At 44.5% G+C, this 13,716-nt stretch overlaps 2 protein-coding genes across 2 annotated transcripts; one reads left to right on the forward strand and one right to left on the reverse strand.

Moving 5' to 3' along the window:
• Positions 1-217: 217 nt before the first annotated feature.
• LOC306796570 (FH1/FH2 domain-containing protein 1) lies at positions 218-11,638 on the reverse strand. Its single transcript, XM_079295575.1, has 11 exons — positions 10,921-11,638; positions 10,121-10,352; positions 9,807-10,045; positions 2,885-3,025; positions 2,539-2,721; positions 1,669-1,788; positions 1,417-1,578; positions 1,060-1,307; positions 679-895; positions 468-576; positions 218-381 (listed from the first exon to the last, which is right to left on the reverse strand). Exons 4-11 carry the CDS (start codon positions 2,996-2,998, stop codon positions 353-355), a joined length of 1,182 nt encoding a protein of 393 aa, XP_079151701.1. The 5' UTR covers positions 2,999-3,025; positions 9,807-10,045; positions 10,121-10,352; positions 10,921-11,638; the 3' UTR covers positions 218-352.
• LOC306796779 (uncharacterized protein) lies at positions 7,317-10,345 on the forward strand (the record flags this gene model as incomplete). The annotated part of the gene is made up of 6 exons (XM_079295847.1): positions 7,317-7,385; positions 7,798-7,887; positions 8,100-8,174; positions 9,711-9,781; positions 9,877-10,051; positions 10,142-10,345. The coding sequence occupies 6 exons, from the start codon at positions 7,317-7,319 to the stop codon at positions 10,337-10,339; spliced, it is 678 nt and encodes a 225-aa protein (XP_079151973.1). The 3' UTR covers positions 10,340-10,345.
• Positions 11,639-13,716: the final 2,078 nt, after the last annotated feature.

The raw sequence follows: 13,716 nt of genomic DNA on the forward strand, positions 1-13,716 counted from the left end.
GATAGAATGTAATGTAGCAATTGAATACAAAGTAACACATTTTATTAATATAATGTAACAATGCAGAATACAAGTAATGTACATGAGGAAGTGAAAGGCAGCAAGTCTTAAACTGATTTCGGTTCCACCATAGCTTTTAGGCTATATTTTGGCAAAATGTATTTATATATATGCAAAATATATACATGCATATATGTATGTATGTGAGATTAATACAAACTCAATGGCATGTGGAATTTCATGCACCTCTCCATTTGCTTTTGTGCTGCAAAAAAACATAATTTTTAACAAAAAATATCATAAATAACAACACACATTTTTACTTTCTGTTTTTGAAAGTACATCAGCAAGGTCACCATTTCATTCTCCGTGAGATTGGCCCTGAGGAATGAATAAGTAAACAAATAAGGGTTCAGTAGGACACATTGTGAATAAAGAGAGAAAGAAGACGAGTGTGTATAGAGCACCTTGGATGTCAGCCATCCTCCTGCGAGCTCGAGGCAGAGTGACGTCCAGTCTCAAGGTGGACTCTTGAGTTCTCAGCACTTCCTCCAGCCTGCACTGCTCCTCGTCCTCCTGGTGGATCAACAGCCGGCGGGTCAACAAAACCAGTTCAGCATTTCTTTTCCAGAAGGGTGCCTCACTTTCAAAAGCATCTGAGATTTAAAAAAATGAAACCTGTGTTGGAGTTTGCTGACGTTTCCTCCTGCCTACGGGCGTGTTCGGGCTTTCTGCTCCCCTCCTCCGTCGCTCCCTCTCCCTCTGCAGGAGGACGGCCTGCCGTGTGGTCCTGTACTCCAGAGAAAAGTCGCTGATGGTTTTGCAGAAGTCCTCCGCTATGGTGTCCCTCACCATAGCTCGGGAGTAGCCTAGGAATAAGAGAAAAGAGTGGAACCTGGAGGAGCAAACGGAAAGTTTTCGTCCAGAAGTTAAACAACAATGAGGACAACCTTTGGCCTCAGGCTCAAACATTGTAGAGGAACAGATGACACAAAGCAACTTAAAGCACCACATCAAGCAGGAGTTTGCACCAAAAACGTCAACAAAATCGGTGCACACCTGTTGATGACCCGGCGGTGGACGGCTCTCAGGACCTTCAGCCTCTCCTCGCACTCTTTTAAAATCCACGGCAGCCGGTGACGGAGCGAGCCCTCCGCGGCCTCATCTCCTCCTCCTCCTCTCCTCTTCTCCATCTTCCCTCCTTTCCTCCTCTCCTCTGTCTTGTCCAAAATCTTAAGCTGCTCCCATGATGCTTTGCACTGGGCCTCCAGCTGGGTGAAGTTGGACTGGACTAGGGAGTAGTCGAACTGTAGAGAAGAGAAAGAGACGGGACGTTTGTGCATTTTGAAGTGGATCCACAGTGGGAACCATGGTTCATTTTTTTCTTCTTACTCAAATGCACACTCAAAAACAAACCTTGCCAGCTTTAGTGACGGCAGTGATGTCGGAGTGGAGGTCAGTGGACTGCGGGTAGAGCTGCAGCAGCAGCACGCAGACGTGGAGCAGCAGCGGCTGGCGAGTGTGTGTATCCCTCACCTGGGACAGCTTCCCCAGGTAACTCAGCTCAAAACCCCCGGCCTGGGAATAATACAATTGAGTCGAATTTAGTTGAAAAAAAACAAAAAAAATGTTAATTAAAGATGGAGAATGGAGATTGGGATGACTCACCTTGCATCCGTTGAGAAAGTTGCCAATCGCCAACACCGTCGCTAGAATGCATCTGAAGGTCTGGCTGGCTGCGAGCTGCTCCATGGCCAACTTCAGATGGAAGAGAGGCTCAGCGACGTCCTGTCAAGAGGAGGACAATGCGGTGATTCACGCACAGAGTAGGTGAGCCATCACACCCATGTGTTATTTTTAGTCTGGTGACATGGTTCGGTGGATGGAAGTCATCGCGGTACTGCAGGTTTCCACAGGATGGTGACGGTGGACGGTTTGATGACGTAGCTAGTGTGGGTGGCATCATGGTAGTCCCGCTCACGCTAACTGCCTTGATCCAGTTTTTATTTATCATGCAAGTGTAGCAGTTTGACAGAAGTCGAGTGAATGACTTTTGCATCATTTACACCAGTGTTTCCCAAACTTTTTTAAAAGACAAACCACCGCGACCCAGTTCACGATGGGCCTTCTCTACAAATCACGAGAAGAGCGAATTCGTGCGTAAATGAACGTTGCAAACTATTTTTTATCGCCTTCTATCATCTTGAATACATAAAACAGTCTTTTTGAAGAGATTTGAGTTCAATAAAACACAACGTTGTTGTTTGCATGCGTTATTGAAACCATATACACAGGTTAAATACTTAGTATTCTCAATGTTATACAAGTAGGCCACACTTATCAGAACAATATGAACTTTCAGGCTCCCTCATGTGGCTCAAAAGTGTACTGCAGATATAAATGTTAAATAACTAAAAGACTATTTGCGACCCAAATAAAATTTGGCAATGTAAAGGGTTGCAAAGCAGACTATCCATCTTCATGAAAATGCTGTTGATTCATCCATTAGTCTCCATCACACATGCCACTTTCACTTACCCTCTCTAAGGAGTCGTAGTCCAGAGCGAAGGCCCACAGCTGAAGCCTGGAGTTCAGATGTGGGATTTCCCCCAAAGTGAGCAGGCAGAGCTCGGCGGGGGCCAGAGGGGAGTGGGGGTTCTGGGCCTTGGCCTCGTTGATCAGACGGAGCTCCTCTTCGGTTGGGATTAGGGCTTTGAGCTGCTGTTTTAGAAGGGAATGTAGATGAACCGTCTGTGTCTGTCCTTATGTGCATCCTGCTCAGGTTTCATTTCGGTGAGGGCAACAAATTGCGTGTCCAACAAAAAGCCAAACTTTAAAGGTTAAGCAAATGCCGAAGCTCAAATTCTCACGAGCTCTGCTGTACCTGAACGTCCTCTCTGTCCAGCACACTGCTGTCCATGCTGTAGATAGCCGGGGGGAGGAGGCGAGGAGGGGGCAGGCTGCTCAGGGCGATGGTGACGATGTTGCTCCTCTTCATCCCCAACACTGAGACCGACGGCTGCTTCTGTAGCGGGATGAAGAGAAGGATATGAGGCAGTTTAGTCGAGATACTACGCATACTTCTGTGAGCGCATTTAGGGATACATTTGTCCTATTGAAGAAGTATTTAACAATCGTAAAATGTTCATATAATTATGATTTGAAGCCCTGTATTGCACCACAACAGATCAATTGGTACAAAACTTTTTTTACAGCTTCCATGAAATCATTTTTCTCATAATTTCCCCAAAGTTCACATTGCCTACGTTGCTTACAGTTCCTCCATAAATCGGTTGCTGCAAAAACACATCGGTTTGCACAATCTCGCTAACGAGCTATCGGTCTCACCTGCCTCCCAGAAGCCACGTTAAAGCTTCTGCTACTGCCCTTAGACTCAAACAGGTGCCCCAGACGGTTTGTGTCCAAACGGACGGGCTCAAGTCCGGCCCAAATCGTCCGAGCCCCGAAGCGCGTCATTCGGGGAAGGGGAGCCAAACTCTGCAGCTCCCTCCAGTGGAGCCTCAAGGTGCGGCCTTTGATGGTCGCTCCCTTGTGGGGGGACGAGGGCAAAGGCGGGGCGAGCGGAGGCGGTGGGGGAGGAAGAGGAGGGGGTCCCGGAGGGGCTCGGGGACACACCGATGACTCGCCGGTCGAGCTGGCTCCCTCGTCCTCTTCACCGTCTTCCTCGTCCCAGAGGTCTGAGAAATCCAAAGTGTCGAGGCAGAGACGGGCAGCTGGTTTCAGGAACGACCGGTCGAAATCCCAAGTTTGGGGGTCATCACTGGTTTGGTCCGACTCCTTCATTGGTCGGTCAGAGCGGAAGTTCTGTTGGTGTTCAGCTGCATTGCCCTGACAAACCAGGTTGTAATTTCTGTTTTGTGCTCGAGGAAAAAGCATGCCCCTTCCTCACATTAGAAAAGAACAAGGCCTGTTTTTGGATCCGATCACACTGAGGGCATATTTGCTCTCGTCCTTATGTTCCTGAACTTGATCCTTTCCTTGTGTCAGACTCAGTGGATGCACGTGCACGCTCAGCTCAGACCACGAATCACAATCTTCCTCCCCAGCACCGTAGCCTGCAATTGCCTCGGGCGCAGCGTTTGTTCTTCAAGTCCAGAATGACGAGTCTGATGCTCTGATCCAAAAGTCCACGGTGACCTCGGTCAAAGGGAAAAACTCCATGTGACTTTTGGACGGTTCGTTCTGGTCCTGCATCCAACTCTGATGGGAAAATTCAAGGAACGCCTTCATGTGGCGCCTCCAGAAAATCCAAGTGAAGCTTCTGCAGCTGTGCCTCGACTTTCATCTCTCTGATTCTCTTTCTGTAAATGACAGCGAGTGAGAGTTTTGGAGAGCAGAGAGAGAGAGACAGAGAGAGAGAGAGAGAGGTGCATTTGTCCGTCGGTGCATCGCTCTTGGCTTATTTGAGTTGCACCCTTTCCCTTAATTTCCTTATCGAGCCTGCATCTCCTGTTTGTATCGCTACTTGTGTGTACACAAACGTCTCTATCTGCCTCTTAAGATCTGTTACTTCCCTCCTCCTCCCTTACTCCCCCTTCTCCCCCGCGAACGCATAAAAGAGCACGACTGACCAAATCTCGCCATGCATCCCTCTTTTTTGTATGACCTGCACCCTTGTTGATGACACATCGAAGCTGCCTCGATGAGACAAGCGGCACATTTTCGGTGCGTTTGCACGCACACGTGGTACTAAACAGATCATTATGCAGCGGCCGGAGAGATTAGGGACAGCAGTGCATGAGGACCAGCATGGGCAACTTTTAAAAAAAGGAAGAAATATTTACATGCAGTTCAGCAATTGCAAAAACATCCCAGCCTGGTTGAAATAAAAGCGTCTGCAGTCCCATATACAGTATACAGTATGTTCACAGGGGTCATTTGCATGGTCGACATGCAGCCGTAATGAGGAATCCCTCCCTCGGACCATTAGGTCGGCCCTAATTACACTTTATCTCGTTCAGTGCTGTCTGGAGGCGGGAACGGGGCTCCTGGGACCTTTAGGCCACACTGAGCTCTATTTGGAAAAGCTCTTTCTATTTATTGAGTGATTTCAAGCCCTTTCAAGGATTTAGAAAGTAAATCTTTTTTTGCATCTCATTACTGGAGTTTTTTTCTTGCCAATGATAATCAATATGTGTTCAACTGGATTTGATGATCCACTATGACACCATCTCAACTCTAGCTGGACAGTATTTCGGTGTTGATGTGGCGCAGACTGAAACAGACAGATTTCGCACGGGGACAGACATTTCCGGGTGATTTCCTTTGATAGAACTCGCCTGGGACTCTCTGTGTGTGTGTGTGTGTGTGTGTGTGTGTGTGTGTGTGTGTATGTACATACAAACGTGTGCTTCTCTTTTCATCTGTTCCTCTCTCTGAACGTAGTTCAACTCTCTCAGCGTCTTTACAGCACACGATAAAGATCAGGGCACAAACGACACGTAATCACACCCAGTTTGCTTTGAGAACGTTTACGTCTTCTCGGTTGCGAGTGTCGGGGACCACAGCTCGGATTTGGAACTGGGACTCATATTTATAAATTCCATTAAATAAAAAGGGAGCGTTCGTCACTGGCCTGGGCTGTTTTGTGAGATTGAGGTGGGTTGGATTACCTTTTATGTGTGCAAATATGGATGATGACTTGATTTCATCATGATGAGCCAACATGTTTCAGAATTTATTTCAAAAGATGAGCTGAGCTGTGAGCAATAATTCAATTTAAACACACACACACACACCTTTGAACGTGCAGCATAAACCTCTCATTTTCCTGAAAGACAATTGCATGCCGGTCTACCACACCGCTCTGCACCACACATTTATTGCAACAAAGCAGTGGCGGTTGTGAGCAGTGAAGGTATGATAGGCTCCCTCCTTTGGACCAGATGATTGGCGGGTTCACAAAACCACTTCCAGATCATGATCCAGGAGGGAGAACCCTGCCAGAGATAGGAGACCAAAAAAATCAGCTTTTCTGAAAGTATGCAAGGCTGGATTACCAATTATAAGCAGAATGTTGTGAATAAGGACAAAACAAAGTATAAACTAATGTAATACAAATCTTAAAAGGACCCCTCTACGATATTGACGGTATGATTTTTTTACAATGTATTCATTGCTGTTTGCCCCTAGGGCAAGTTTATATCAAACTGATTACCCAAACTGCATTTATGCTCTTAATATATGGATATGAATGTGGGAGAATAAAGCACTGTATTTGTGCTGCGATTTTGTTTTGAAGCCATAGAACACATGGTGGTGTCACTGCCTGAATAAAGGCATATATATATATATATATATATATATATATATATATATATATATATATATATATATATATATATACACAAACAGTATACAGTATATTCAAGCCTACACGTGTTGTTTGACTTTCTTAAATACTGCCTTTTATTTCGAAAGTCCAAAACGGAAGTCCCCGCCGCATTCCGCGCGCTCCCGCGATTGCTCTGGGTACACTCGGCATCCCGGTGGGCGCGCGCCACACCGGATCTCAGCCGCCTGTCATCGCTCGAGCTGACATCACCCACACACACCCACACACACACACACGGGAGGATTTGCCACAATGTCAAACATTCGCAGGCAGCGCGAGCTCCCGGCTTCCCCGCGCCACAATGAGAAGCGTCGCCGCGTTCTGCTGCTCATCCTCTAAATACAGAAGTCCATTCACTTCTTTATGGCTTTATTCCAATGTTCCTGCACAGGATGCGCATGAGGTAAAAAAAACGGGTTACTCTGTTCTATTTCATCATTGCTTAGAAATAAGTAATTTTTCTGTCTACATTTATAATTGTATGTGTTTGAATATCACCAGAAAACATTGACAACATCTCCCCCCCCTCCCCTCTTTATCTGAAAAGTTGTCAGGCTCTAACATTGACTGTCGTAGGCTATTACGTTACGTAACGGGAGTGCGGACAGATGTTCCAGTGAGGTCGCATCATCTGTACACCACTGGAGCACCAGATACAAAAAAAGAAAATCTAATTTCTATAATTAAAAAAAATAATAATTATAGGAATATTAGCCTGTATATTATCAATGAAAAACATAAACATATGGAGATAACAAATTAGAATAACATATTTGCATGATATAAAAAAAACATAACGCAATATTATTAGATCATCATGACATGGTTGCACAGATAATATTGAACAGTATCGCCTTTCACTGCGATCACAATTTCAGCTCAGACTCTTGAAACCTGCCGTTACTGAGCTGTTCATGCGCTGCAGCAGGTCTACGTGAGTGCGTGAGCCGGGTCGGAGGCCATGCTGCGGACGGAATCTGACCCCCACGGCCTCTTCTCCTCCGGAGAGACGTCCGACAATGACTGTGAGGTGAGGTCATTCATTTACACCCGTTACATATGATATACAAGCAGCTTCATCACATGTTTGTGGCCTGCAATTGACACAAAGTTACAGTTCTACCTGATGTGTAAGTAATCCGATGATGACACAATATGTTGGACTCCAACATCTGGCGGACGGTCATGTATTTAGACCATTGCTCTGATGTTCTTTGACTGAATCACGTGGATTCATCAGCCTTCGTCGCTCAGACGTCAACGGCGGTGCCAGTCAACTCCTCCACTTTTGAGCAGCGAGTAGGTGGAAAAGGTTGAAAGCCAGAAACCGTATCACTGAGCCGCTGAAAGGAATGTCCATGCTCTTTCTACATTCTATCAAACTCGTGCACGTCCACCCTTTGTTAAGATGCAGTCGTGTATCCTCTCTGTCTTTGTCTCAGATGGGGGCGAGTTGTGGAGAGGTGGATGCAGTGTGTCTGTGCGAGGCCGGTCCCTGTACACTTTATTCTGAAGCGCACACGCCCACGCCGGTGAGTGCTCAGGCTCGCCACTTAAGAGTCCGTGGCTGTCGCTCAGTGATGTTTCTTCATCCGTAATCGTGCTCTAAATACACACCTTCCTCGACCCATCATCTGCTGCTGTCTGTGCGCTTCACAGGATGTTGTAAAGGTGCTACTGTCCATGATGTGGTCAGATTGCTACAGTTCTTTCAATCATTAGCTCCTTTGTTCTCTGCTCTCAGGACACACTGCTGTGTGAGCACTGTGGGAAAAACAGGGTGACGATGACCAGGTACTCTGAGGGATACGGCACAGAGGTAACGTGTGTCTCCGACACGACAAAACTGCCTTCTAAATATGGTTTCGCGGGAAATGTACTTTCGGATTATGTTTGCTTTCACGTATTAGTCGTCATTTTTGTGGCCTAAACATAAAAAGTAGTATTTTTTTGTCAAACAAACCATGATGCTTTTTTTAATTAAACCTAACTACTTTGGTTGCCTTAACCCAACAAAGCAGTTTAGGAATATTGTTTTTGTTTCGATTTACTGTGTTAACCACGTGTTTAACTCCGGCCATAATGTGTGTTTCTTTCTGACAGGCGTGTGCATGCACATGTTCACGTCAGTTGCAGAGTCTGACCTGCATGTGTCTGTAGATTTGATATTCATGTTGCCTTTTTCTTTTCGCAGGCAGCTGTTTTGTATACGTTTGTCCGCGTCAAGGTTTCAGCATGTGAGGAAAACCGAGAGAGATATTTTGGAAACTGAGAGGAATGACGTAATTTATGTTCCAAACTGACTCACTTTAGAAGACACAATGTTGTTCATGGAAGCCATATTATTAGCCCCGTTTTTTTATTTTTTATTTAAAGGAATAGTGCAACATTTTGGGACGTACTCTGCTTCAAGAAGATGAGAAGATCAATACCACTCTTTGAATAAACAATAAACAATAAACAAAGGAGATATGATGAGTGAGCTTTAGAGGTGCCGGTATAGATTTTGTTAAACCTTCTGACACAGCCAAGCTAGCTGTTTGGTTCAAGTCGTTGTGCGAAGCTAAGCTCACCGTCTTCTAGTTGCAGCCAAAAAAGAATAAAGGGCATATTTGCCAAAATGCCAACTATTTCTTTAAATCGTCTAAATTATGAGGGTAAAATGAATGCTTAATATCGGGCCCTCAGATGAACAAAAACATGCAGCGTTCATGGAACTACTTTTAGGTAAAAAAACTCTTGTTTAAATTGTTCGATAATATATGTATAATGAAGAGTTTTAGACTTACCAAAGTGACACTTATTTTAAATAATTTATTTTTAGGAATATAAACTACTTTATTAATTTCGGCAGAACATCTCAAATGTTAAGTGTAATCGAAACACAAGCATTCGTTGAACTTTGACGAAATAAAATAAGGCTATATTTCTAAAATTGTATTTTTTTTATGTACACAGTACTATCAAAGTAAAATCAGTAGGAAGCAACCAGCAGATTAGGTGTCTGAGCTTATTAGTCATGTGTAGAGGTGTCCGCTGATTCACACATAATAATAACGGTGATAATAAAGAGTGACGCACGACGTCACGCACGCAGATAAATGCTAAGTATCGCTGCGTTTGGTTTACAAATAGTGGCGGTCGGTGATGATTCACTTGGGGCTCATCTGTGTTTCATCCAAGGACTACAAAATAAAAGCCTCACACAACAATGTGGGGGTTGTAGGCCTATTTATCAAAGGCTTTCAAATCGTTCTCGAAAACAACGTCACAACTACGAGCTTATTACTTTAGTCTGTTTTCTCCCACGGTTTTGTATTTGAGTCAACATCGAATGCGTTTCATTCCTCTGCAGGAGGAGTGCGTATTGTCCGACCCTCAGGGGGAGAGCGATGCAGACGCTGATATAGAGGACACAGATTGCAGGTTCGCTGTGCACCAAAACACTCACGTTCCCGCGAGCATAACTCGCACGCAGCACTGTTTCCTCTGACCTCGTGCCTTCAACCCGATTGGCTCAGACTCCAGGAGCCATCGGGTTCTCTCCAGCGAATCAGCTCGCGGAGACGCAAGCGACCGCAGGTCGCCCGCCAAGACACCACCGAGAGCGAGGACGACGGCGGGCGAAGCCACAGGTCGCACCGCTGGAACCTGAGGCTCAGTCCTGACAGAGCGCACAGCAGGACCATACTGGAGGTAGAAAACACTTCGTCTCAGTACAGTATTCCGTCAAACATATTGTCCGTATACCACACTGATGCCCACCTCTTGTTCTTTGTCCTGCAGGAGAGCGTGTCACAGGTCAGGCCACTGGTCATCTGCCGGCCAAACGCGGAGAGGCCGGCGGAGCTTCCCCGAGGCGCCACACGTCTGACGTCTCTGTGGCCGTCTTCCCTCTCTCTCCCCCTCCTCCTCCTCCTCCTGCTGCCTCTCTCCCTCGTCATCGTTATCGTGTCTCTCCTTCGACCGTGGGCCAGCGCTTGACGCGCCACTTCCGCTTCAAGAGGATAGTTTCATTACAAAAAAGCTCCACCCACTCCCACAGTGCAGTGGGTGGCACAACAAGGCAAGGCAAGTTTATTTCTATAGCACATTTCAACAACAAGGTAATTCAAAGTGCTTCACATAAAACCATTAAAAGCATCAAAACATAAGGCAAAAGAAAAGGAGATTTAAAAACAATTAAGAACATTCATTAAAACATTAAAAAAAACAGTGCAAGAAATAAAATGCAGGCGTAAAATGCAGAAATGCAGGAAATTGATTAATATATGAATTGAATGTGGTTCAATTAAAGGCAGCAGCAAACAGAAAAGTCTTCAATCTTGATTTAAATGTAAACAGAAATGATGGTGCTTTACAGAGGACAGTAAGTTAGATATGTTTTAGTTGACGTAACATCCATATTTATTTATTTTTCCTCCCAGAATACACAGATTTTAAACTTTATTATATCTAGAGAGGCACAGGTTCAAATACATTCACTCTCTGCACATCCAGAATCTGTTCACGACGGGAAAAAACGAAATAAACTCAGCCCTCGCTATTGCCTGATGAAATCTCACCTTCCGTCTCGCTTTCTCACCCCCTCGTTTGTAAAAATAGACCTGGACTCGTCTCACTCCTTATTCTAATGAGCCACAGGAGTGAGACGCAGCGGGAGAAGGTTCCGGGGCTTCACGGGTACATTCAAAACGTAATAAGATAAAATAAAAAACAGCCTCAGTGGGAACAAGACGATGCTGCTGAACTATATGCAAAGAAGAAGTCTCCTATTTCTTTGGCACTGTCGTCACCTTTTTGGCCCCGTCCCGTTTCTCTTTGGAGGACAGGGAGTTGGAGTTTTAAAATAGAGCATGATTGACAAAGTAATAGCAGAAGCGATCTGATACAGCTCATGATCTGGCAGTACATCTGTTGGTTTAATGAGTAGATCACATGAATACTTTTACTTGTTGCAGACGCATTTATAAAGAAGATGGATACTTCTTCTTCTTGGACTCGTGTGTGTTTTCAGTCAAATATACCGACCTCACAATGAAATGAGCTTTTAATTATGTTTAAGCAATTCAAACAGTCTTACAGTTGTTTACTATTATGTTGAATAATGATATTTATGTTTTATCTATATTTATGAATTATTATTTAAGAAGAAAATTGAGCTTGACAATCAGTCACGCTACTCATTCCAAGCTGAAATAGTTTGTATGTTTTATGTTGTTTTTGTATGTTTTTGAAATTAAGATCAGGTTGCACTTATCAGTATGAGTCAATCCGATTCCTGTCTAGCAACTTTTTTCTTCTATCTTTTAGCCTGTTACCTGTACTAAATGTATCGCCATGTGTGTGTTCACTTTTGTGTTTCATGGAGTCATAGAGGTTCAATAAAACTAGATTGTATTTTGACAAGAAACCGCTTCCTTGTTGTAAATATCAGCAGTTTGTGGGATTATTTGTTCGTCTCTGCTGGTTGCCTGTCTCATAACACCACAAATGATTGTTACACTTAACAAACACAAAAGAAATGCCATGATGACACACTTAGACTACCAAGATGAACAAAACACCAGCCACACGCTGTCCCAGCTTTAGGCTGATTTCATTACCTTCTGTCAGGCTAGCTGTTTCCCCCTGTTTCTAGTGTTTATGCTAAGCTAAGCTAACCAGCTGCAGCTTCATGCTACCAGTACAAATGTGGGCGTTCTCCGGCTTTCATTTCAGAGTAAAAAAGTGTTGATAGAGGTTTAAAATAAGAAACAGTGAACGCTTTGATAAGTGACGACAAATGCTTCGCCTGCTGCAAGAAGAAGATTATGAAGAGGAATCGGCCTCTTGAAGAAGACGGCCTGAGGAGGACGGTCCCATAACAAGCTTATGTGTGTGTCGCTATGGTAACAATCAGGACTTTTCATAAGTAGATCGTGAGCTGCTGCCCAGAGCGAAGCACTCACTGTGGGCGATAATGTGCACACCACAACATCTGCACATCTGCAGTGTTACAAACACGTTTAGGTTGTTAATGGAAGTCTGCTGTCCTCCAGAGCACACCATGTTCTTTTTGTTTACGTGGCACTTCGGAATGTCTCGAAATGTCAAATGTGCAGCTTAAGTCCTCAATTTATTTAAATACATTCAACTTCTCTTTGCGTAGGGTTGAATAATAACCTGACTCACTTGACTGCTTGTTTAAACCTCTGCGTGTGTGTGTGTGCGTGTGTGTGTGTGTGTGATGCCTCACATGTGAACGACTGTGAAAAGACCAGAGTCATTGCGTCCTCAGGTAGGAGTGTGTTGCCCACCAGTTTCATTTTCCAACCCACCCACTCACAGTGCTTCAACTTCAAAGCATCTCAATAAAAAAAATACAATTGAAGAGCTGTTATTTCAGAGCATTTAGAGACCCGAGGTTAAAGACAAGATCTTTAAATTTGGGAACATGGACTTGTGCGGTTCCTTAATGCTGGGCCACCTAAAGTGTAGGTTGCAGACCTCTACATTTTATCTGAGATGTATTCACCCATTACAGCTGTTTCCATCAGTTGGAGAATAAAAAATGGAAACATTAGCTCCATTCATGAAAAACCGCAACAGAAAAATGTTAAATTGTCAACTTAGTGGCTCCTAGTCAAGTGAAATTGACTCGCTACTGACTGGTTGAGGCAAACCAAAATGGTTGCTTGCTAATATGACCCTGTTACAGCGCAAAAGAGGTTTGAAATGCGGACGACTCACAAAATGCTTGCTAGTTGTCACTAGTTTGAAAACTAGGCAGGAGTTAATGGTGCAATACAGGATTCTAACGCAACAGCAAACAACTATTTGCAAAGCCTCTTCCATTAATAAAAACTTAGGAAGGCCTTAACAGACAAACTGTTGTGAATTTACACATCTGATGCAACCCAATGCCATTCTAAAAGTGTGGTAAAATACAAGGAGAGAGGATATTCATGAGGATCCATTGCCAGCTCTTGCACTTGTGAGCCGTGCGACTATATTTCAAGTCAAGGTGACAGTGTGACCCAGCTGCTTGCTTTCTGTCAGCACAAAGGGAAACAGGTGTGAATGGAGTTGTTTTGTTCTCCTTCCCCTGACTTCTCTTTATCCTTGACCCAGATTCCATTGGTGTTGGAGGAGCAATGTGATCCCACTGGTGACCCTCGGAGCATTTATTACTCATCTCAGGGACATGGTCCAGAATTAAAATGCCAAGACCCCAAAGACCACAGACAGTTTGGTTCGGACGGGAAGAAATCCAGCTGCCTCTAGGCCTAGATCATTCCCTCTTTTATCACTTGCTTGGGTCAAATCTTCACAGTATAACTTCAGAACTGATCACTCCAGGAATAGGCTGCAAAGTGGAA

The sequence above is a fragment of the Melanostigma gelatinosum genome, assembly GCF_949748355.1.
Source record: "Melanostigma gelatinosum genome assembly, chromosome: 23".
NCBI classification, from domain to species: domain Eukaryota; kingdom Metazoa; phylum Chordata; class Actinopteri; order Perciformes; family Zoarcidae; genus Melanostigma; species Melanostigma gelatinosum.